General features: G+C 41.7%; 1 protein-coding gene across 1 annotated transcript in view; it reads right to left on the bottom strand.

Annotated features, from left to right (window-relative positions):
- The window catches only part of LOC124619679 (origin recognition complex subunit 6), a 103,541-nt gene that overhangs the window by 37,551 nt on the left and 41,985 nt on the right, over positions 1-24,005 (bottom strand). The window contains exon 4 of the mRNA XM_047146222.1: positions 19,338-19,412. Within this exon, the coding sequence (XP_047002178.1) occupies positions 19,338-19,412 (75 nt within the window). The remainder of the gene's footprint in view (positions 1-19,337; positions 19,413-24,005) is intronic.

Consider the following 24,005-nt stretch of genomic DNA (forward strand, 5'->3'; position numbering starts at 1 on the left):
TTTTCTATATTTATGTCTCCTACATCTAACATCATTCTCACTGTAAATACCGACTTGTTTAGGCGCTTCATCAATGCTGTGGTATGCCCTTCCCAGCTGCATTTATTATCGAGTTGTAGTCCCAGAAATGTAACACTGTCCATCTTTTCGATCTGCATGTGTTCATATGTTATAAACATGCTGTAGCTGGAGAAATCGAGCCATTTCCAAATCTCACATAAAACTTGGATTAGCGTACTCACACTTTCCCCAATAGGACTATCTTGTACAGGACAGGAGTAAATGAATTCGTCACATTACGTATATTTTTTGTTGTATTACAAGGCTGTACACTTATTCTATTAAGTGAGCAGCAAAGGAAATTAAGCTTCGAATTTAACCTACAGTATTCAGTTCACATATTACTTCATATTTAAAAACGCATGTTGTTAACATTTTACTTAAACAGTGCTGTGGCAAAGTTCCACGTACTTTCTGTTGCAGCTGCGAAGATAATATTTCTAACAGCGAACGATAACCTACGTACATATGATATGAAACACTAATAATCGTTCTAACATCAACTAAAATTTACCCAGAGTTAATTAGGTATGGTTATAACACGATTCATACGACATTCCTGCCATTTCACACTACTCACAGTTATACTGATAACTAAACTGATGGATTCCAACTATGTCGTTATTTAACTGTAGCCCCGTCAGAGTATTCAGTATTCGCAAGCGAATAACTTGACGGTTATTAATAACCATTAAAAATAACGGTTATCAAAGAATAACTGGAACTGTGATAACGGTTACTCCAGAATAACCGTTTGGCCCACCTCTAGTCAAGACAGTCGCCATCTCCTGTCATGTTGAAAAAAATGATAATTCAGGGTTTATCCGAATCAGGATCATTGTTAACTGAGTGGTGCATAGAAGAGTAGTATTGCAGCTTTCAGCTTTTTGGGCACAAAGAAAATCAGTGTCATGTCTTCAGTACAACCATAAACAGTTGTTTTCATGCCTCGATTCTTATTCGTTAGAAACTGCTCTAGAACTTCTTTTTTTGCTTTTTTTCAGCATAACAACATATCTGAGACCTCTTTTTGAAAGTTCTTTGACTAGGTCTACTGATAACCAGTTGCTGCATATGTTTCCAGTAGAGGTTTCACCAACTGAAGAAGAGCCAGTGTGGGAGCACTGTCATCTTCTCTTGGTCTGATATGTGACCATCACTGTTTTTGTCAGAATAAATTTGTGTATTGCACGAATAATTCTTTTGTGCTTCAGTCACGTACCGAGGCTTCGAGTCATATTTTGACAGTTTGTGAAGCATATACATTCCAAGCTCACACCTTCCTCACAAAGGTACGAGCATTGCGACACACACGTGGTTGCACTTATAGAGCAGCGAAGGTGGCTAGTACCAGTAGAATGCAGAAAAATTTGTGAAATTGCATCTGACATGTCTACATTCCTTCTTTCCTGCCCAACAACTGGGTTGCCAAATCAGGCGCAGATAATAAAAACAGAAATCTTACTTTACTAATAGTCCATCTGAAAACATCTCTGCCTGTTCCACAGACTGGGAGGGGGAGGGGGGGGGGGGGGGGGGGGGGAATGTGCACCGCTTTTCATTCGCAGATTTGAAAATTAGTGCCTTCAATTCAATAATCTCATCATCTTGTAGATAAGGATAAGAGATCATTAGTGCACTGTTCTTTAAGATGACATATTTTCAGCTTTGTCCATAGATTTGATTTCTTCTAGCATATGTTGACTAAAGAACAGATTAAATACCTCCAAAACAGCAAACCTTTTTTTCCCCTGAGACTTTTTGACATCTGTCGTAACCCAGGCAGCTGGAAGACAATGCTGCGCTGTCTTATTTTAGGTTAGTTGGTAGCTCATGTTTTCTCCATTGAAAACATATGTTAATACCAAAGAAGTAAGTTTCTTCATCATTACCAGGTGCCACAACTTCATCACTTTTCCTTTTATGTTCCAAACTAATGTCATGAACAGGTGTCACTTGTTTCGTCCACAGGCTCAACTGCTGAGGCACCTCCCTAGTGTACACAAAGCGGTGGATCTGCCCTCACAGCCGGACGAGTGGCGGGTGGTAATGCAGTCAGGTCGCTTGAGGTGGAGGGCCAATGTGAAGACTGTCCATCTCGCCTTGCCCATTCACCCTGTGAGTGAATAGATGGCCACTCCTTCAAAGCAGGGTTTGAGCAGGCTCACATGGGCAGGAGTTTGGTAGGCTAAACTGCTACGGTCATAAACACATGTTCTGTGGCTTAGGAAAGGGTAAAAAACTGAATGGGAAATCAGCAGCAATGGGAGTGAAACTCAAACAGGGAGGAAACTAAAAACAGAAGGAAATCTTAGAAAATGACAATAGAAAGGGGGGTGGGGTTGTTTTTCCCAAAAAAGAGCTTCAAATGACTGACGTCATCTCACTGACACTGAAACTCGAGGACGCGACCGACTGAGCGCTTGTCATCTGCTAAAATGGAAGATATATCAGGCAACAGCTGTAAATGGGCGCGTAGGAGATTAAAATAGGGGCTCTGCATGGGGTGCAAATAGAGCTCGCAATTTGCACCACTGTTCCCAGCTTTTATCAGGGTTGTACAGTTTGGAGCTGTGTCGAGGGTACCAACAAAAGCCTTCATCGACTCTGTGATGGTCTTGGCTGCAGATTTCTATACCTGCATTATAAAATACAGACTTGTAGGATTCCCACTGTAGAGATGCACAACACAACGGAAGCATCTACTTGGGTAGCAGAGTACTTGTGGAGTGCAAATGTTTTTTTTTTTTAGGCTAGACAGTAGTTTGAGGTACTTTGGTGAACACTCGCCAGTCGATGCACAGATAGCGAATTCAGACTGTAGAGTTAAGACACTGAGACTGTCAAAATTTTATCCGTAAATTGTCAAAGTATTTGTGACAAAGTTCTCGAATTTTATTACACTCCAGGAAAGTTCTCGCACTCAAATTAATCTTAGGACTGACAGCTGGCTGAAACCCTATCTTTAAAGCTCTGAGATACTTGGTGAGTAATGGAACATACACAGAAAGACAGGTTAGACACCAAGCATGGGGAGTGTCCATTGCAGTTGACTAAAATATTGTCTCTGATGAGGTCGAAATTAAATGTGACAGTAAAGTTATCAAGTCACATATAACAGGTTTAGGTGAAACGAATTAATTGGTGTTGTGAAAGTTATAGTCATTCAAAGAAAATCTATGGCCAGTAGCGACGTCATGCAATTCTAGTTAGAAGCGACTTTAACCTACCATGTATAGACAGAGATGTCTATGGATTCATTGCATGGATACAGGCAGATAGTTTTGTGAAGTACTTTTGAAAACGTTTTCCGAAAACTGTCTTGAGCAGCTAATTCAGCAGCGCATATACAATGGAAGTATCTTAGACCTTGCAGTGACAAATAGGCTGGACCTTATCGACAGTGTCAGCATAGAGACAGGAGTTGGTGACAGTAAGTCGTCATAGCTACTATTGTTATGAAAGTTAATAAATCAGTTAAGAAGGCTAGGAGAGTGTTCCTGCTAGAAAATGCAGATAAGCAGTTGTTAGCATCTCATTTAGACAATGAACTGGCATCATTTAGTTCCAGTATGATAGAAATAGAGGAATTGCAAACAAACTTTAAACAGATGGTAAATTGTGCACTGAACAAGAATGTGCCCACTAAGTGGATTATGGTTGGAGAAACCCACTGTGGTTTAACAACAGAATTTGGAAAATGCTGACAAAGTAAACACTGTTGCACTCTCAGTTCAAAAGAGAACGCACAAATGATGACAGGCACAGGTTAGCAGATTCGTGCATCTCTGGAATGATCCATGTGTGAAACATTAGCAAAAGACCTGGCTGACAACCTGAGAAAACTCTGCTTCTTAGTAAAATTCCAAAGCAGGTCCATTTAGTCACTCATTGACACATTTGGTGTGGCAGTGCAAGATAGCAAAACAAAAGCCGAAGTTTAAAATTTCACATTTAAGTAATCATTCATGCAGGAGTATAGTAAAAACATATGGTCATTTGACCAACACACACAATCCTGTATGAACGACATAATAATACTCATCCCTGGCATTGAGAAACAACTGAAATAATTCTAATCGTACCAACATACATTTCACATAAGGACGACAAAGATAATACGCAAAAAATCAGGGCTCAAACAAAGCCAAATAGACTGATTTTTTCCTTGCTTATTTGTGAGTGGAACAAGAAAGAAAATGACTAGTAATGGTACAGTGTGCCTTCTGCGATACACTGTACGGTAGCTTGTGGAGGTTGTAGATGCGCATGTAACTGTATCAGTACCCAAACTAAAATATTCAAAGGAAAGTGTGGCTAAAGAGTTTAAAACTGAGAAACAGATTCCATAAAATCTTCCTTAAAATATCAATCACTCATTTCCCACATGTATGTATACATTAACACGTGCATACAACCTACAACTACAAACTTGTCAGACACCCTGTAAATTGGTTCAGCAGTTTTTGTCATGAAAACATATTACAAGAGTTACTTTTTCATTTATGAGTATGGATTCAGTATATCATAGATTACATATAGTACAGTAGGTATTACTGAGTTGTTACTATGAAGGAGCACTAAAGTACTTAAAATATGTTATTAAGATATGTTATTAAAATACCAAAACAAACACAGAAAAAGCTGAAACAATAACTCAGGATATTGTGAATCGCTGAACGCTAACATAGAAAAACAAAAACAAATTCAGCTAAAATGTTGTGTACCGACATTTGTTCACCTCCACCACTGCACAATGGTAAGTGCTCTCACTGGAGGAGAAGCCCACACATAGAACAACTGACTGTTTGGAGGTGTGTTAATATCATTAGCTAAGTGATTACGTGCAAGGACAGCAATTTTTTCATTGTGTGTACCATGTATTCATCCTCGGCAAACAACTCTGCAGCCCCATTTCCTGGATTCTGACTTCTTGTAACTCCCAGTAATATGACACAACCTTTCTTTTGTCTGTAGGTAAAGAAAGGGATCTTGGGCATGAACAAATTTAGATGAAGGCTGCCATAACTTTGAATGTGTCTCATTGACTTAATATCCTTTACATCCCATATATCTCTATACTGAGAACTATGAATTCATTGGTAGGAAAATTATGAGGACTGATTCAGAGAATATCACAGAACAGCTGATGGAGTATCCACATATACATACGACAACACTGTTGCATTGTTGTTGTGCTCAGATAAAATACTACAAAACACTGATATAAAAACAGTCTGCGATAGAGGACTTTTTGTAATGTTGATAACTTTAAAATTACCGTATTTACTCGAATCTAAGCCGCACCTGAAAAATGAGATTCGAAATAAAGGAAAAAAAAATTTCCCGACTTTAAGCCGCACCTGAAATTTGAGACTCGAAATTCAAGGGGGGAGAAAATTTTTAGGCCACACCTCCAAATCGAAACAAAGTTGGTCCATAGTAATATGAGACACAATTTAGGTTGAATGAATGACGATACACCTACAGTAGTTTGGTTCGAGTCGTAAGCTTAGCAGTTAAGCTTTACCAGGCAGCCATTGCTATGCATCAGGCACTCCGTCCGTATTTATACGGGTACCCTTCCTCTTTCACGTGCTTCATCTGGTTTGAATCGATTGCTTATTTTGCTTTGATCTGATCTGATAAGTGCCGTTTTCTTTGTTATAGGTGTTTACGTCACTCTAAGCTGAAAATGCATTACTGTACTGTGTCATGCATTGTTTGTCGCATTCTGATAGTGCGTGTTAAGGCCTGTCGCTGCTCGCGGCATGGCTTGCTTTTGTGCGCGCTACCTCCGCTTACGATTTAAAAAAAAAAAAAAAAAAAAAAAAAAAAAAAGAAAGAAAGAATCGTCTCGTTAGCAAAACTATGGCAAGAGACTGCTATTTGTTGTTACTTACACTGCTGCTTTGTTTGATAATGATCAACAAGAACCAAATAATAGACTGCAGAACATGTTCTGAACAAGAGTTAGGCGAAAATTTTTCTCCGTTTGAAAATCTTTGCGGCCGCTTCTTTAGTACATCAAATTCTGCACAGAAATTAGAGCAATCTTAGATTTATAAATCTAGTCAGTTGCCGTGCTTCATTTCTGACTGTATCACTATTAGGCATAAGAATAATACGAATATAAACATGACACGATACGTATATTCTTCCGCGTTTGCTGTTGTGTCACTCTAGTTTCATAGTTTATTAGGCAGACAGGATTTAAATGAGCAAACACGAAAGAATACATGGCAAAATGTTTATATTTGTACTATTCTTGTGTTGCAGAGAATACTGCATGTGATTCACATTTCATCAGGTTCCTATTAGCAACAATCTCTTCTCAGAGGCAGGAAAAAATTCAGAACGTAGAGTTGGCCATATTAGGTTGACAAACATCCAGAACAATCTTGCCAGTTGGATTTTCGTAGTGTATTGAAATTCTGCTACATTCGAACAATACGGAATTTGTATTTACTTCGTTGGATAATGTATGAAAATGCAGTGGTCGAAACTCGGGGAGGAGATAAAAAGATCGTCTTCCCCCTTTCTTTTTTAAATTTATTTACTGACGCAGAGGTTTTGGCGCCAGTACTTATCTCTCTCTCTTTTTTTTTGTGATTTTAGGGCGCACGACTTCAACGGTCATTAGCGCCCAGACTACGTTAGGAATGCACCGCGAGTCACAAGTTTAAAACAGCAACGAAACGGAAAACACGATAAAAGACAGACTGACAGGCATAGGATTAAAAAAACAGCATAATCAAATGTCCTTAGAGAGGGTTGTCAAGTTGATAAAATGAAGAACGCGAGCAGTGCTCGTGGGTCATCCGCTAAAATGGCATCTAGAGTAAATGGCAGGCCAAGATCAAAATCCGGACAAGACGTTAAAATGTGGCGGATCGTTAGCAATTGCCCACATGGGCAGAACGGCGCCGGCGCAGCCATCAGCAGATGGCGATGGCTGAACCGGCAGTGTCCAATTTGTAACCGGGCCAAAACGACCTCCTCCCGCCGAGAAGGTCGTGAGGATGACGTCCAAGCCGAGGGAAGAGGTTTCAAGGCCCGAAGCTTGTTGTCTGTAAGTGCAGCCCATTCAGCATGCCACAGCGATAAAATGCGCTGACAAATGACCCTGCTACAATCTGACGAAGGGACACAACAAGAAGCTGTCCGAGGCTGGAGGACCGCAGCCTTGGTCGCGGCATCTGCAGCTTCGTTCCCAGGGATACCGACATGGCCAGGAACCCACATAAAGCTAACCGGAGAACCGACGTCCACCAGCTGCTGAAGAGAGCGTTGGATCCGATGCACGAAAGGGCGAACCGGGTGCGGATCACTGAGGCTCTGGATGGCGCTCAGGGAATCGGAGCAGATGACATAAGCAGAATGTCGGTGGCGGCAGATGTAAAGAACAGCCTGGTAGAGGGCAAAGAGCTCAGCTCTGAAGACCGAACAATGAGCATGGAGCCGGTATTTGAAACTTTGTGCCCCGACAATAAAAGAACACCCAACACCGTCATTGGTCTTAGAGCCATCTGTATAAATGAAGGTCATACTAATGAACTTCGAACGAAGTTCGACAAAACGGGAGTGGTAGACCGAACCTGGGGAGCGAGCTGAGGTCAAGGCGAACGCGAACCTGAGCCTGGAGCCAAGGTGGGGTGTGGCTCTCGCCCACTCGAAAGGTTGCAGGGAGTGAAAAATTAAGGTGTTGAAGGAGGCGACGAAAGCGAACTCCAGGGGGTAGCAGGGTAGAGACATACAACCCGTATTGACGGTCGAGAGAGTCGTCAAAAAAGGAACGATAAGACGGGTGGTCGGGCATTGACAGTAGCTGACAGGCATACCGACAAAGCAGTATATCACGCCAGTAGGTGAGTGGCAATTCACCAGCGTCAGCATGAAGACTCTCAACGGGACTAGTATAAAACACTCCGATCGCAAGTCGTAAACCCCGATGTTGTATGGAGTTGAGGCGGCGTAAGATGGATGGCCGTGCCGAGGAGTATACAAAGCTCCCATAATCCAGCTTGGAGCGGACGATCGACCGATATAGGCGAAGTAGGACGGTTCGATCCGCTTCCCATGACATACCACTGAGAACACGGAGGACATTTAGAGAACGGGTACAACGGGCAGCCAAATATGACACATGTGGAGACCAGCTAAGTTTCCTGTCAAATGTAAGACCTAAAAATTTTGTTGTCTCCACGAATGGGAGAGCAATGGGACTGAGTCGTAAGGATGGTGGGAGAAACTCTTTGTAGCGCCAGAAGTTAATACAGACCATCTTCTCGGCAGAAAAACGGAAGCCATTGGCGACACTCCAGGAGTAAAGACGGTCAAGAGAACGCTGAAGACAGCGCTCCAGGAAACATGTACGCTGCACGCTGCACGAAAAGGGAGCCTGATACATCAGCTGGGAGGCAATCCATTATTGGATTGATCGCTATGGCGAAGAGAGCGACACTCAAAACTGAGCCCTGTGGCATCCCATTCTCCTGGCGAAAGGTGTCTGACAGGACAGAAACCACATGTACCCTGAACTGTCGATCCATTAAAAAGGAACGAATAAAAAGAGGGAGGCGACCGTGAAGGCCCCATGTATGCATGGTGTGAAGAATGCCCGCCCTCCAACAGGTGTCGTAAGCCTTCTCCAAATCAAAGAACACAGCCGCGGTCGGGCGCTTCCGCAAGAAGTTATTCATAATGAAGGTCGACAAGGTAACCAGATGGTCAACAGCAGAGCGGCGCCTACGAAATCCACATTGTACATTGGTAAGTAGGCGTCGAGACTCGAGCAGCCAAACCAAACGAGAGTTAACCATTCGCTCCATCACTTTACAGACACAGCTGGTAAGCGAGATGGGTCGATAACTGGAAGGCAAGTGCTTGTCCTTCCCCGGCTTAGGGATCGGGACAACAATAGACTCGCGCCAGCATGCGGGAACATGTCCCTCAATCCAGATGCGATTGTAAGTACGAAGAAAAAAACCTTTATCCGCAGGAGAAAGGTTCTTCAGCATCTGAATATGAATAGAATCAGGCCCTGGAGCAGAGGACCATGACCGGCCAAGTGCATTTTCGAGTTCCCGCATGGTGAATGGGGCATTGTAACTTTCACGATTCGAGGAGCGGAAGTTAGGTGGCCTAGCCTCCTCTGCCTGTTTGTGGGGGAGGAAGGCAGGGTGGTAATGAGCGGAGCTCGAAACCTCTGCGAAAAAGCGGCCGTAGGCATTGGAGACATCCTCAGGGGCCACAAGGACGTCATTCGCGACCGTCAAGCTTGAAACTGGTGAGTGGACCTTAGTGCCAGATAGCCGGCGCAGGCTACCCCAGACAACAGAAGAAGGAGTAAAACTGTTGAAGGTGCTTGTGAAAGCAGCCCAGCTGGCTTTCTTGCTTTCTTTAATAATACGACGACACTGTGCACCTAATCGTTTATAATTGATACAATTCGCCACTGTAGGGTGGCGTTTAAAGGTGTGTAAAGCACGTCGACGAGCACGTAAAATGTATCTACATGCTGCGGTCCACCAGGGGACCGGTACGCAACGTGGAGAAGTAGTAGGGTGAGGGATGGAATATTTAGCAGCCGTGAGAATGACTTCCTTGAGGTGTGCGACCTGACAATCGCAGCTTGTGAAGGTTTGATCCTGAAAGGTCGCCCTGGAAGAGAAGAGCCCCCAGTCTGCTTTGGAGATGGTCCAACTAGATGAGCACGGAGAGGGGGTATGCTGCAGGAGATGGATAACACACGGGAAGTGGTCGCTCGAATATGTATCAGAAAGTGCATACCACTCAAACCGGCGTGCAAGTTGGGTAGTACATATAGAGAGGTCTAAATGGGAATAGGTGTGAGATGTGTCCGAAAGAAAAGTAGGGTCGCCAGTATTGAGGCAGACAAGATTGAGCTGGTTGAAAAGGTCTGCTAGCAGGGAGCCCCTCGGGCAGGCTGCTGGAGAGCCCCAAAGGGGATGGTGGGCATTGAAGTCTCCAGTTAACAAAAATGGTGTAGGTAGCTGAGCAATAATTTGCATCATGTCTGTCCAGGTAACGGCAGACGATGATGGAGTGTAAACGGTACAAATGGAAAACGTAAAAGTGGGGAGAGTAATTCGAATGGCAACTGCCTGCAGGCCGGTGTGCAACGTGATGGGATCATAGTAAATATCATCCCGGACCAGCAACATAAACCCTCCATGAGCCGGGATACCTACCACAGAGGGTAGGTCAAAACGCACAGAGGCGTAGTGTGCCAAGGCAATTTGATCGCATGGGGGTAGCTTCGTTTCCTGGAGGGCTACGACGAGCGGACGGTGCAAGCAGAGCAGCAACTTCAAGTCCTCTCGGTTGGAGCGAATGCTGCAAATATTCCAGTGAATAAGTGCCATCGTGAGAAGAAAAGGAAGATGAATGAAGGGGTCACCTAGAAGGCCACTGAGGGCCTGGCTTCGAGCGAGCACTGCAGCCGCTCCCAGTAGGCGGACAGTCATCGTCCATTGGTTCTATAGGTTCATCGGCCATCTTGGTAAGATGGCCGGGAGGGGGAGCTTCCTCCGCCGGTGAATGGCCACATGTTCGGCTACCAGCGGTGTGGCCAGGCAAAACGGATGACGGCCTGGGGCGGCAACCGCTGGGTGGCGCAGGAGAAGAAATACGCCGTGGCGGAGAAGGAGAACTGTGCTTCCTATGAGCCTTCTGGGTAGGTTGTTTGGTGGAAGTACCGGGCGATGGCTGGGAGGTCGAGGTACGTAGGAAGTCTGCATGGGACGGTTCCTTCTTGAAGGCCCGTGCATCTGACTTCTGGGTCTTCGTCTTAGCAGAAGCTGATGAAGGGGCTGGTGTCTGTGGGGTGATGGGAGGAAGAGGAGATGTCGACCGCGCGATCTTAGCACTGGCCGAACGGACGACCGTGGTGCTGAAGGTCAGATCGCATGTCTGGGTTGCCACCTCTCTGGTAGTCCAAGGAGAGGTGAGGACAGTACTGTATTTACCCGCTGGGAGCAGCGTGGGCTTCCTACTAGCCATTAGCTTGCGAGCAGCCGAGGTGGACACTTTCTCTTTGACCCGAATTTCTTGGATGCAGCGTTCTTCCTTATAGGCAGGACAGTCGCGGGAGGATGCGGCATGGTCACCCTGACAGTTCACACAATGAGGAGATGGAGGTGTACAGTCACCCTCATGGGCATCCCTGCCACAAGTGACACATTTAGCCGCATTGGAACAAGACTGTCGAGTGTGATTGAAACGCTGACACTGGTAGCAGCGCGTAGGTGTCGGGACATAGGGGCGAACAGAAATAACCTCGTAGCCCGCTTTGATGCGCGATGGCAGCTTAACACTATCAAAGGTCAAGAAAAGTGTCCGGGTCGGTACAAGGTCATTGTTGACCTTTTTCATGACCCTATGGACAGCCGTCATGCACTGCTCAGCGAGGAAAGACTGAATCTCCTCGCCAGTCAATCCGTCGAGGGATCTAGTATAGACCACACCACGAGACGAGTCGAAAGTTCGGTGAGCCTCCACCCGGACAGGGAACGTGTACAGGAGTGTGGCTCAAAGCAGTTTCTGTGCCTGAAAGGCGCTCTCAGTTTCTAGTAACAAGGTACCATTACACAACCTCGTACAAGACTTAACAGTACCGGCTATGGCATCTACGCTCTTCTGGATAATGAAAGGGTTGACAGAGGAAAAATCCTTTCCGTCCTCAGATCGAGAAATGACGAGGAACTGTGGGGTAGGCGGTAGTACTTTTGTCACTGGGGGCTGGTCATGTTTCTGTTTGTGGGCAGAAGTCGAGAGAGAAGAAGAGAAATCCATTGCGGAGGAATCCCCCATGATTGCCAGCGTCTCCGATGGCGCGCTCCTTCCTTATGGGGACCCTCTCAGAGGGCACTCCCGCCTTAGGTGAATGTTTACACCTCAGGTCACACCTCCCGAGAAACAGACGGAGGGACCAATCGGCATGTACAGAAGGTATCAGCTCAGGCAATCACCCCTCCCCGGGCCTGGCCTTTACCAGGGGGTACACGCGTGCCTTACTTGTCTACCCAGGGCGGGGAATTACGCGTTACTCCGTCACCGGCTACGCGTGCGAACGTGTGGGTCGGCCTTCAGGTGCGCACAGGGAGGAAGGAAGAAGAGGAAAGGGAAGAGAGAGAGGATAGACTGACTTAAACGCCAAAGTGGAGACCAGAGAAGGCAAGGAGAAGAAGGCAAGGAGAAGAAGGCAAGGAGAAGAAGGCAAGGAGAAGAAGGCAAGGAGAAGAAGGCAAGGGAAAGAGTAAGGAAGACAGTGAGATGGAGAAGAACAAAGAAAGGAACCAACAAAAGAAGGAAGAAACGAGAAGTAAAAAACCAAAAAGACCACAAATATTGGTCGTGGGACCGTCCGTCTCCGGACGCAGGCGCTAACTACCCCCATGAGGGGGATGGACTCCTTTTAGTCGCCTCTTACGACAGGCAGGAAGACCTCGGGCCTATTCTAATCCCCGGACCCGCAGGGGGTGTACTTATCTTTGTGCCTACAAAGCATGCCTGTGTAGCGCTACATATATTCGACGGCAGAAGTTAGTTGTGGCGGCACCTACCAACATTTTTCAGAGCTTCCGCTTGCTTTGCACTCGATTCTAAGCCGCAGGCAGTTTTTTGGATTACAAAAACCGGAAAAAAAGTGTGGCTTAGATTCGAGTAAATACGGTACTCTGGGCATCTTTCGTAATCAAGGTAGTGAATGGCTCTATCCTTGATCAGTCTACAATACAACAATGCATCATCATGACAAATGGGAATCACTGATGAACACCAGGGCCTTACAGTTCCATAAGACTGTTCGCATTGGTCAAAACCTGAACTTAGGAATCTCAGGTTAGCCAAACCTGTAACAAACCAAACCAGGGTGCACTTCTTTTGGCATGACCTGGAAGGCACTTGTGGTTTCTTATTGAATGACATGGATATAGCAAGACTCATCCCAACCCCCCACCCCCGTGTGCGCTCGCTCGCTCTCTCTCTCTCTCTCTCTCTCTCTCACACACACACACACACACACACACACACACACACACACACACACACACACACAGATAGCTAACGTATTAAGTGGTGACAAAAGAAAAACTAGGACAGGTAAATACATTTCAATATTTGGATCCAGTAAGGGACAATGCAGAATAATACAACAAATATAATTAAAGAAAGAACCCAAGCTGAATCTGGAGCATACTATGCAAATTTCTAAAACATTAATCTTTTGGCTGCTGCAGACATGGTTGTTAAACACAGAGCTAAGCACCATGTCATTGTCTAACAGTCCACATCGGGGCTTCAACCTGGGCTGAGGCTACCCAAGCGGCCTGTCTCACTTTGTGCTGAATATTTCGGAAGTGCTTTCTATAATGTCTCCTTCTGTTGTTCCAGAATCTGTTACTGCTGAGAGGCACATTACTTTAGATGTAATAACTGATGCCTGACTGAATTAACTGTTATTACAAATCCACAAAGCTTTAAACATGGCATGCTTACCAATTCCAATAATTCAGTGTTGCTTTCAATACACAAAAGTAGTTCAGTGGTCCTCCATAGTTATAAGCCAGTAATACCTACTGCACTGTATGTAATCTTCAATATACTAAAGTCATACTCATATTATAAAAGCAAAATTAACTCTGTCTTACATTTTCATGACTGAACCGCTGAACAGATTTTGTAGATGAAATCTGGTATGGGGATAGTTTAAACACTGGAAAAGAGCATAAGCTACTTTAGAATGTGTGTAGTACAATATATTTATTGATTTGAACAATATTATGTGAATTGGGGAATATTTACTCTTTGAAAAAGCTACTCACTCTTTGACTTTTGAACTTTATATTTGTGAAAATGTTTTTATTAGTAGATGTGTTCTAGATAATACAATTCAACATAATGGATACAATGCTTATATGATCCTCAAATTGTTTAATTTATATTCACATACTAATATTATAAATGGGAAAGTAACTCTGTCTGTTATGTTTTCATGCCTAAATCACAAAATTGATTTCGATGAAATTTGGTACGGAGGAACTGTATCACAAAACTTACTTGGCAGCATCATCTATGACTTTTGATGGACTACTTGAATGGTTATCCACTGACTTCCTAAAATTTTTTCCCATAGTTGACACTATATTTATTATTTAAATTAATGAAAACCAGCATATGTTGTCTTACACATTTTTCACAAAATCATATAATTTTTACTGGAATTCTTTATACATCTATCTTCACTATTTACTGAAGCGATGAGAGTGAGGACAATACTGTTTTAAAAGCTCTCATACTGTGTATCACTTTTCTTCTTCCCTGTTTTGCATGCTAAACAATTCCTGCAGGGTCCTTTCTCGATGGGATTGGGAGGGATAAACCTAACAAAACCTGAAAACGATTGCTTATAGCTCACAAAATATCGAAAGCAATCAAGTATGTTCTATGTCATTAAATAGATCTACAATGAAACTCTGATTTTTTTAAGTTCTCCTATCTTACATTTTCCCCAGTTCTATGCCATGAATTCATAGCCCCTGTGAAAAACACATAACATCAATGCTAAAAATTATCTGATTTTGTTTTTCTTCATAGTCAGGTTTAACTCCATTCTACATTCTTACACGATGTTTTGCTTCCATTCACACCATTTTCTTCCTATTGACACTTGATGTGACTGAACAAGACTTTAGTGGCACTAAAAACAGACAGTTTACACCACTGGTGGTTCCAGAGTTAAGGGAACATTTTAAGCCGGTGCAGAGAGGGGAGCTGTGAGAGAGGAAATTCTGACGTACTCCACGATCAGCATTGCCAAACTAACTTGCAATGTTCAGCTTCACCGCGCACTTGTGAAACAACTACTGCTACATTGTGGCAGCAATGGAAAGTGGAAAAACAGGACAATCGGCATGAAGTATTCTGGACTGAGGCAAAATGCGATGAAGGGACCCAGCTGCCACCTTTCCTCATAACTCAGTCTCATCTTTTTGGCTGCATTTCCGATGTACTGTATTCAGCAATATCGATTGTTAACCTTCAAATTCAAACACTGAGTTTAGAAGAATATCCCGGTCAGAATCAAGGAAACATCGGCCATTTCCAGCTAGTGAGCGCTTATTGGCTGACATCTTGTTACGTCACCCAACAGCCAGTGCACTCACCACACCACACTAAAGCCTAGTTTTTATGAGGACACTGGGTTGCACACAACTGCCCTACCAGTCAATGTGCATGTGCAGCATGCATTTGTGCAACTTGTTGATAGGAAGCAACCTCTAACAAGGCACTTAGTAATGTATGGCCCAAGTGAGTCCTGACTAGCTATCTGTTTATAATTATATGTACGCAGAAAATAAGAATCCTGTACAACCAGTTAAGTACAATATATATTATTTTCTACCAACGACTTCTAATTATTTTAGTTGTTGCAGATCCAGACCATGCAGCCACCACCTTATCGACATTACTGACAAACCTACTGTTACTTATGTGTTTCTATTTAGCGTTGACCACCAGTCAACACGGCGACGACTCGTTCGTCGTCACCATAACAGTTTGAACTGTTGTCCACCTAAATACGAGTCCAGTGTGCTAACCACTGTGCCAACTCGCACTGTCAAGAGACAAAACTCATATGACTTATCTGTAGTGTAATGAATAAAATTGTGGTTTAGAGATTTAGATGTGACAAATTCACATCCTATTATATGCTAACATATTTTGTCCATATTAGCATTGTTAACACATTCTGGGACTTCGTTATGAATGTAATACAAGTACCCTCCGCCACACACCGTCAGGTGGCTTGCGGAGTATGGATGCAGATGTAGATGTAGATGTAGACATGTTCTGCATAATTCATTCTTGAAACATTTCCATCTGATTAGAGAACAAAGGATGAAATAAATCTTTGGCTGTCCATTTCCAAATATGTGATGATTTCTGAGTGTTTGGCTAGGCAGGAACCTGACAGGACATCTTCCTTTTCACAAATACCTCACTGATCATTTCCCAAATATGTGGTCATTTCAGAGTGAGTGGTTAGGCAAGAGCCAAAGAGGACAGCTTTACTCGCTGAGACAAACAAGTAGTGATAAAATCCATATTCTTCCTTCTCACAAATATTTGGCTCTTTGTTTCCAAATATGTGATGATTTCCAAGTGTGCGGTTAGGCAGGAACTAAGGAGGACACCTTAATTGCTGCAAGTGAAACGATGAGCAGTAACATTCATATTCTCCTTTGTCACAAGTCCTTAGCATGTTGCACAACTACAAACACTTTCCTGTAAAGAGTCCTCACTACAACTGAGATTCTCCTGTCACTTATGCATTCATAAACATCAACTTTGCACTATAGCAATCAACAAATCAAAAGCCTCGTTTCTCGTCACCTTTATAGCATCACTACATCAGGATTATGTCAGGTCATGCAAAAAGTAGTGTGAAAATTACTCAATCCACAGACATAAAATGAGCTCGCCTTCTGGATGTTTACAAGCAATACACTAGATGTCACTGTGCTTGCATCACCAGAATATGCTGCACTGCCATTAGCTACAGAAAGAATACACACACACCCCCACATGTTAATTCCAACACCTTTTACTGTATTTCACAGTTTTCAGTTTAATTCACCATGTTCATCAATTTTTGCTTCTTTCTGAGTGAGCACAAAGGAAAGATCTCTCAAACACACATATTTTGATGTATAATTTGTGGTCGTAGCAGGTTGGAAAATAGCTTGATTACCTTGTACCCAGATACTAATTTCAATTTTCTGACAAATTTTCGCTTGCTGTTATATACCTGTGATTTTTTAAGAACTGATGAAATTCATTACCACAAATTATTGTGTAACTATTGTATTGTAGATTTAATTTCCTTGACTTCTACAGATTTATTGCCATGTATTGGAGAGGATGGCGATTTTTAATCACATATACTATTCACAAATATTTTTGCTCATATTTTGGAGGTTTTAATGTTTTCCTCAAGCCTGAATTTTCCTCAATTTTACATTTTTTAAGTCCGGACCACACGAAATCGTGAAACAGCAGTTTCACTGCATTTCTCAGCTTACCAATGGTATATAACATGTCATGCAATCTATTAACAAAGACGAAACAGTAAGAAGAAGCTATAGTGGCTTGGCCTGTCTCACAGTCAGCGAGATAATAATGGACTTGAAACCTGTGAGCCTGCTGTATAAGCCAATAGGTTAATCATTGGAGGAGGACAAACTGCCTTTCTGTACTACATACACTACGGAAACAGAGCATCTACTGCACAGCTTTCACCCCATTAGGAGATTTGGCAATTTGTTTCTGAAATTTCCAATGATTTCTTGTTGATCAGAAATGTCAGATAGTTAGTAATATTTTGTAACTTTAGTGTAACTCTGGAAATCAAGTGTACATAGTCCAAAATGTTCATCTTTTCCTGTGTGTTTTCTGGCAAAATAATTCATCTGTGGACAGTCACAAAGGACCAGTTGTGTTTGGACCCAAACAGTTAATGGTAATGTGCAAAAATGGTACCTTTGTATCGGAATCTACAACAAAATTTTCAAGGCAACAGAAATCTCAGTGTATCAGTATTTTTATTTATATATGTGTGTTTCAGTATATAAACAGATGACTGGTTATTATTCTTGTCTTCCTGAAGCATTGCATGCAAAATATTTACTTTTATGCACTTGACATACAAAATAGATATTACAGTACTTCACACCTCAAGTCTGTGTATTTGTCAGTATAGTATCTTCTGTCAAGGATAAAATGAAAAATAACAAAACTGCTTGGATTCTCTAGCTGACTGTTTTGCCCCAAAGGCAAATCATCAAATGCACAACTAAGTGGACAATCCTTTCCAATCAAATCTGACACCATACCATGCTTTTATCACAAGCATTTCACTATCAATTTTATTCCTTGTTGGGACCTTCTATGTTGACACCTTAAGCCTATGCTTTCAAAATCTGTAGAGGAGTTATCAGTTACGCTGACATTGAATAATTTATCCCCACTGTTGCTCTTTGTATCTCTGTTATCTGTTCCTATGAAAATAGCTGTTGACCAAAACATTGTGATACCTATCTTGGTAAACAGTAACACACCATGTGAAACTGAATGCACAAAAATGGGAATGCAGCTAAACACAACTTATCAGCCAAAAGAGTGAAAAGCTACTGAGGTAAGGGGAAGAAAATCCACTGTGTGGATAAACTCGTCAACAACACACAGGTATCCGAGGAGCGGTGCAATTATACTCATCATTAGCACTCAGAGTACAGCAAGGTGGCACGAGTTAATTCAACAGTGACCAAGAAAAACACAGAGGAAGTGCTTCAACTCATCAACGGCCTCTGTAGACTGGTGTTTCATTACAATTTAACTTGTCAACATCAGAGAAATGGTTAAAGAGCAAAATAATTATTAGTTGGATGAAATGTAGTATATGCAAGATACTCATCAGATCAGTTCTTACCTATGCAACAAATGTCTGGATGCTAACAAAGGCAATAAATGATGTTTACAAATTTTCTAAAGGAAAATAAATTGAAAAACTATAGCCCATTTGGCATCTGTGCAGATAAATGAATAAATAAATATTTTAGAAAATGAGGACACTGCCACATTTATAACATCACACAGACTAAGATGGCTAGTATACAAATAAGGAATGATATGTGACTTTTAAAAGAAATTATGGAAATGGGTATAAGATATTATGGAAATGGGTATATTATAACAGAAAAAGGAATAGACCAAAATGAAAATGTTTACATGATGTTATAAAGTATCTGGTAGCAATGAATGCATAAGATAGGAATGAGAAAGCTAATAACTGACAAAATTAGGAAAATGGTGAAGCAAGCCTACGCTAAAACTGAACTGCAGAGCTGTGTGATCCAACAAGGTACTCCGTGCGGCATTCCTGAATCCTGCTCTCTAAAGTCTAAATTTAATTAATGATAATTCTTATTTCAGAGCTATCAAAATGCAAACTACAATATAGTTCTAGAAAGTGATAGATTTCAAGGAAGACGTCTTTATGTGAAAGCTACAAACATGAAGAGACAAAAGCGGAATATGACTTCAAGTAATGTATACCTGTAATAGGATTTTTGTAATATGAATAATTTTGAAAATGTGAGGTTCCAATGAAAAGAAAATTCGTATTATTGTATAATAGAATTAACTTAACAACAAATCTGAAATAGCAAAAACAGTTTTGTGATGAGGCTTACCTGCAAGCTACATATACTGCAATTATACCGTACATCTTGTCATTTTTGTCTGCAATAGCATTTTGTTCCAAATATCTGGCAAGAAAATCAAAGGTTCATAAGACAAGCAAATGTAGGGTGAAGTGCACTACCTTACTCTTGCTATAGCCACCATATAACAAAATGCACAAAAATTTGACTTCATCGAAGTGACACATGTAATAATTATGACATAAGATAAAACACCTTTCACACAAATTTCACAGCTGTAACTAATTACACTCTAGTTTTCTAACATAAATACTGTCCGCATATTTAGTAGCAGATTCTTTCTCTTCACTGGCTACAAAAATTACACAGACTAATCCAAAAGCTTAAAGTAATATATTCATAACAATGGAATGTAGTATCAGTGACATAGTAAAAAAGTAAAGGGAAAGTATTAATAAACAACAACTCAAGAATGGTAGATCAGGAGGCAAAATTATCTTAGTAATTAAAGATAATGACCAAACAACACATGATGCCAAACATACAACAAACCTCTTTAACAATCACTTTCTAAATGTAGACGAGAAACTGGGGACAGTCAGCTCAAAACAAGAAGCACTGAAGTATATGTGATAGTCAGCACCACAGGCATTCAATCAATTTGAGATCACTTCCAATTAAACCAGAAAAATAATTAAGTCCCTTAAGAACAAAAATTCTCATGGATTAAGAACATTACTAAAGTTGTATTCTTCTGATATAGCTATTGTGCTCAGCTGTACCTTTTATATATAATAATGTATCTTTCTAGACAGATAAAAGTAACACATTGTTAGAACTTTATTTCAGCAAGCATTAGGAAAAGTATTAGTAAGTACCTAATTGTTTGACTGTTAATCTCCCTCTCAAAAGTTTTGGAAGAGATAATGCATACCTGCAAATAGAACATTCTGGGTCAGTCACAATTTGAATTGTAGAAGTGCTTCTCCACTGAACATGATATTTACTACTTCATTGATAGTGCATTAAAATATGTGAATGACAAGATTTCACCTGCTGTAATTTTTTGTCTGAGGCATCTGACGGTGCAAATCAAATGTTAGTTTGGAGAAACTTACAACTCTATAGCTCTTGAGATATAATGAGTAAGTGGATCACTGATAGAAAGCCAAGTGTTACGTTATACTGGACCACTGTTGTTCTTGCTACATATGAATAACATTCCACCTTACACTGATAAAGCAGAAATTGTGCTCTTTGCTGATTATAAAAGCATCATAATCAATGGTCTTCCCCATGAACCATGGACCTTGCCGTTGGTGGGGAGGCTTGTGTGCCTCAGCGATACAGATGGCCGTACCGTAGGTGCAACCACAACGGAGGGGTATCTGTTGAGAGGCCAGACAAACGTGTGGTTCCTGAAGAGGGGCAGCAGCCTTTTCAGTAGTTGCAGGGGCACAGTCTGGATAATTGACTGACCTGGCCTTGCAACATTAACCAAAACGGCCTTGCTGTGCTGGCACTGTGAACGGCTGAAAGCAAGGGGAAACTACGGCCTTAATTTTTCCCGAGGGCATGCAGCTTTACTGTATGGATAAATAATGATGGCGTCCTCTTGGGTAAAATATTCCGGAGGTAAAATAGTCCCCCATTCAGATCTCCTGGCGGGGACTACTCAGGAGGACGTCGTTATCAGGAAAAAGAAAACTGGCGTTCTACGGATCGGAGCGTGGAACGTCAGATCCCTTAACCGGGCAGGTAGATTAGAAAATTTAAAAAGAGAAATGGATAGGTTAAAGTTAGATATAGTGGGAATTAGTGAAGTTCGGTGGCAGGAGGAACAAGACTTTTGGTCAGGTGAATACAGGGTTATAAACACAAAATCAAATATGGGTAATGCAGGAGTAGGTTTAATAATGAATAAAAAAATAGGAGTGCAGGTAAGCTACTACAAACAGCATGGTGAACGCATTATTGTGGCCAAGATAGACACGAAGCCCACGCCTACTACAGTAGTACAAGTTTATATGCCAACTAGCTCTGCAGACGATGAAGAAATTGAAGAAATGTATGATGAGATAAAAGAAATTATTCAGGTAGTGAAGGGAGACGAAAATTTAATAGTCATGGGCGACTGGAATTCGAGAGCAGGAAAAGGAAGAGAAGGAAACGTATTAGGTGAATAGGGATTAGGGCTAAGAAATGAAAGAGGAAGCCGCCTGGTAGAATTTTGCACAGAGCATAACTTAATCATAGCTAACACTTGGTTCAAGAATCATTAAAGAAGATTGTATACATGGAAGAATCCTGGAGATACTAGAAGGTATCAGATAGATTATATAATGGTAAGACAGAGATTTAGGAACCACGTTTTAAATTGTAAGATATTTCCAGGGGCAGATGTGGACTCTGACCACAATCTATTGGCTATGAACTGTAGATTAAAACTGAAGAAACTGCAAAAAGGTGGGAATTTAAGGAGATGGGACCTGGATAAACTGAAAGAACCAGAGGTTGTACAGAGCCTCAGGGAGAGCATAAGGGAACAACTGACAGGACTGGGGGAAAGAAGTACAGTAAAAGAAGAATGGGTAGCTCTGAGGGATGAAGTAGTGAAGGCAGCAGAAGATCAAATTGGTAAAAAGACGAGGGCTAGTAGAACTCCTTGGGTAACAGAAGAAATATTGAACTTAATCGATGAAAGGAGAAAATATAAAAATGCAGTAAATGAAGCAGGCAAAAAGGAATACAAACATCTCAAAAATGAGATCAACAGGAAGTGCGAAATGGCTAAGCAGGGATGGCTAGAGGACAAATGTAAGGATGTAGAGGCTTATCTCACTAGGGGTAAGATAGATACCGCCTACAGGAAAATTAAACAGACCTTTGGAAAAAAGAGAACCACTTGTATGAATATCAAGAGCTCAGATGGAAACCCAGTTCTAAGCAAAGAAGGGAAAGCAGAAAGGTGGAAGGAGTATATAGAGGGTCTATACAAGGGCGATGTACTTGAGGACAATATTATGGAAATGGAAGAGGATGTAGATGAAGATGAAATGGGAGAAATGATACTGCGTGAAGAGTTTGACAGTGCACTGAAAGACCTGAGTCGAAACAAGGCCCCGGGAGTAGACAACATTCCATTAGAACTACTGACGGCCTTGGGAGAGCCAGTCCTGACAAAACTCTACCATCTGGCGAGCAAGATGTATGAGACAGGCGAAATACCCTCAGACTTCAAGAAGAATGTAATAATTCCAATCCCAAAGAAAGCAGGTGTTGACAGATGTGAAGATTACCGAACTATCAGTTTAATAAGTCACAGCTACAAAATACTAATGCGAATTATTTACAGACGAATGGAAAAACTAGTAGAAGCTGACCACGGGGAAGATCAGTTTGGATTCCGTAGAAATGTTGGAACACGTGAGGCAATACTGACCTTACGACTCATCTTAGAAGAAAGATTAAGGAAAGGCAAACCTACGTTTCTAGCATTTGTTGACTTAGAGAAAGCTTTTGACAATGTTGACTGGAATACTCTCTTTCAAATTCTAAAGGTGGCAGGGGTAAAATACAGGGAGCAAAAGGCTATTTACAATTTGTACAGAAACCAGATGGCAGTTATAAGAGTCGAGGGACATGAAAGGGAAGCAGTGGTTGGGAAGGGAGTAAGACAGGGTTGTAACCTCTCCCCGATGTTATTCAATCTGTATATTGAGCAAGCAGTAAAGGAAACAAAAGAAAAATTCGGAGTAGGTATTAAAATCCATGGAGAAGAAATAAAAACTTTGAGGTTCGCCGATGACATTGTAATTCTGTCAGAGACAGCAAAGGATCTGGAAGAGCAGCTGAACGGAATGGACGGTGTCTTGAAAGGAGGATATAACATGAACATCAACAAAAGCAAAATGAGAATAATGGAATGTAGTCAAATTAAGTCAGGTGATGCTGAGGGAATTAAATTAGGAAATGAGACACTTAAAGTAGTAAAGGAGTTTTGCTATTTGGAGAGCAAAATAACTGATGATGGTTGAAGTAGAGAGGATATAAAATGTAGACTGGCAATGGCAAGGAAAGCGTTTCTGAAGAAGAGAAATCTGTTAACATCGAGTATAGATTTAAGTGTCAGGAAGTCATTTCTGAAAGTATTTGTATGGAGTGTAGCCATGTATGGAAGTGAAACATGGACGATAAATAGTTTGGACAAGAAGAGAATAGAAGCTTTTGAAATATGGTGCTACAGAAGCATGCTGAAGATTAGATGGGTAGATCACATAACTGACGAAGTATTGGATAGAATTTGGGAGAAGAGGAGTATGTGGCACAACTTGACAAGAAGAAGGGATCGGTTGGTAGGACATGTTCTGAGACATCGAGGGATCACCAATTTAGTGTTGGAGGGCAGCATGGAGAGTAAAAATCGTAGAGGGAGACCAAGAGATGAATACACTAAGCAGATTCAGAAGGATGTAGGCTGCAGTAGGTACTGGGAGATGAAGAAGCTTGCACAGGATAGGGTAGCATGGAGAGCTGCATCAAACCAGTCTCAGGACTGAAGACCACAACAACACAAATCTAGGGTACACAGTCCATTCAATTCTAAGCAAGGCAAGGTATACCATAATCAACAATGATACAGCACGTGAGGAAGAAAATACGTAAAACTGATTTTTAAAAATTCTAATTTGTGCATAA

The sequence above is a fragment of the Schistocerca americana genome, chromosome 6, assembly GCF_021461395.2.
Source record: "Schistocerca americana isolate TAMUIC-IGC-003095 chromosome 6, iqSchAmer2.1, whole genome shotgun sequence".
In the NCBI taxonomy this organism is placed as follows: domain Eukaryota; kingdom Metazoa; phylum Arthropoda; class Insecta; order Orthoptera; family Acrididae; genus Schistocerca; species Schistocerca americana.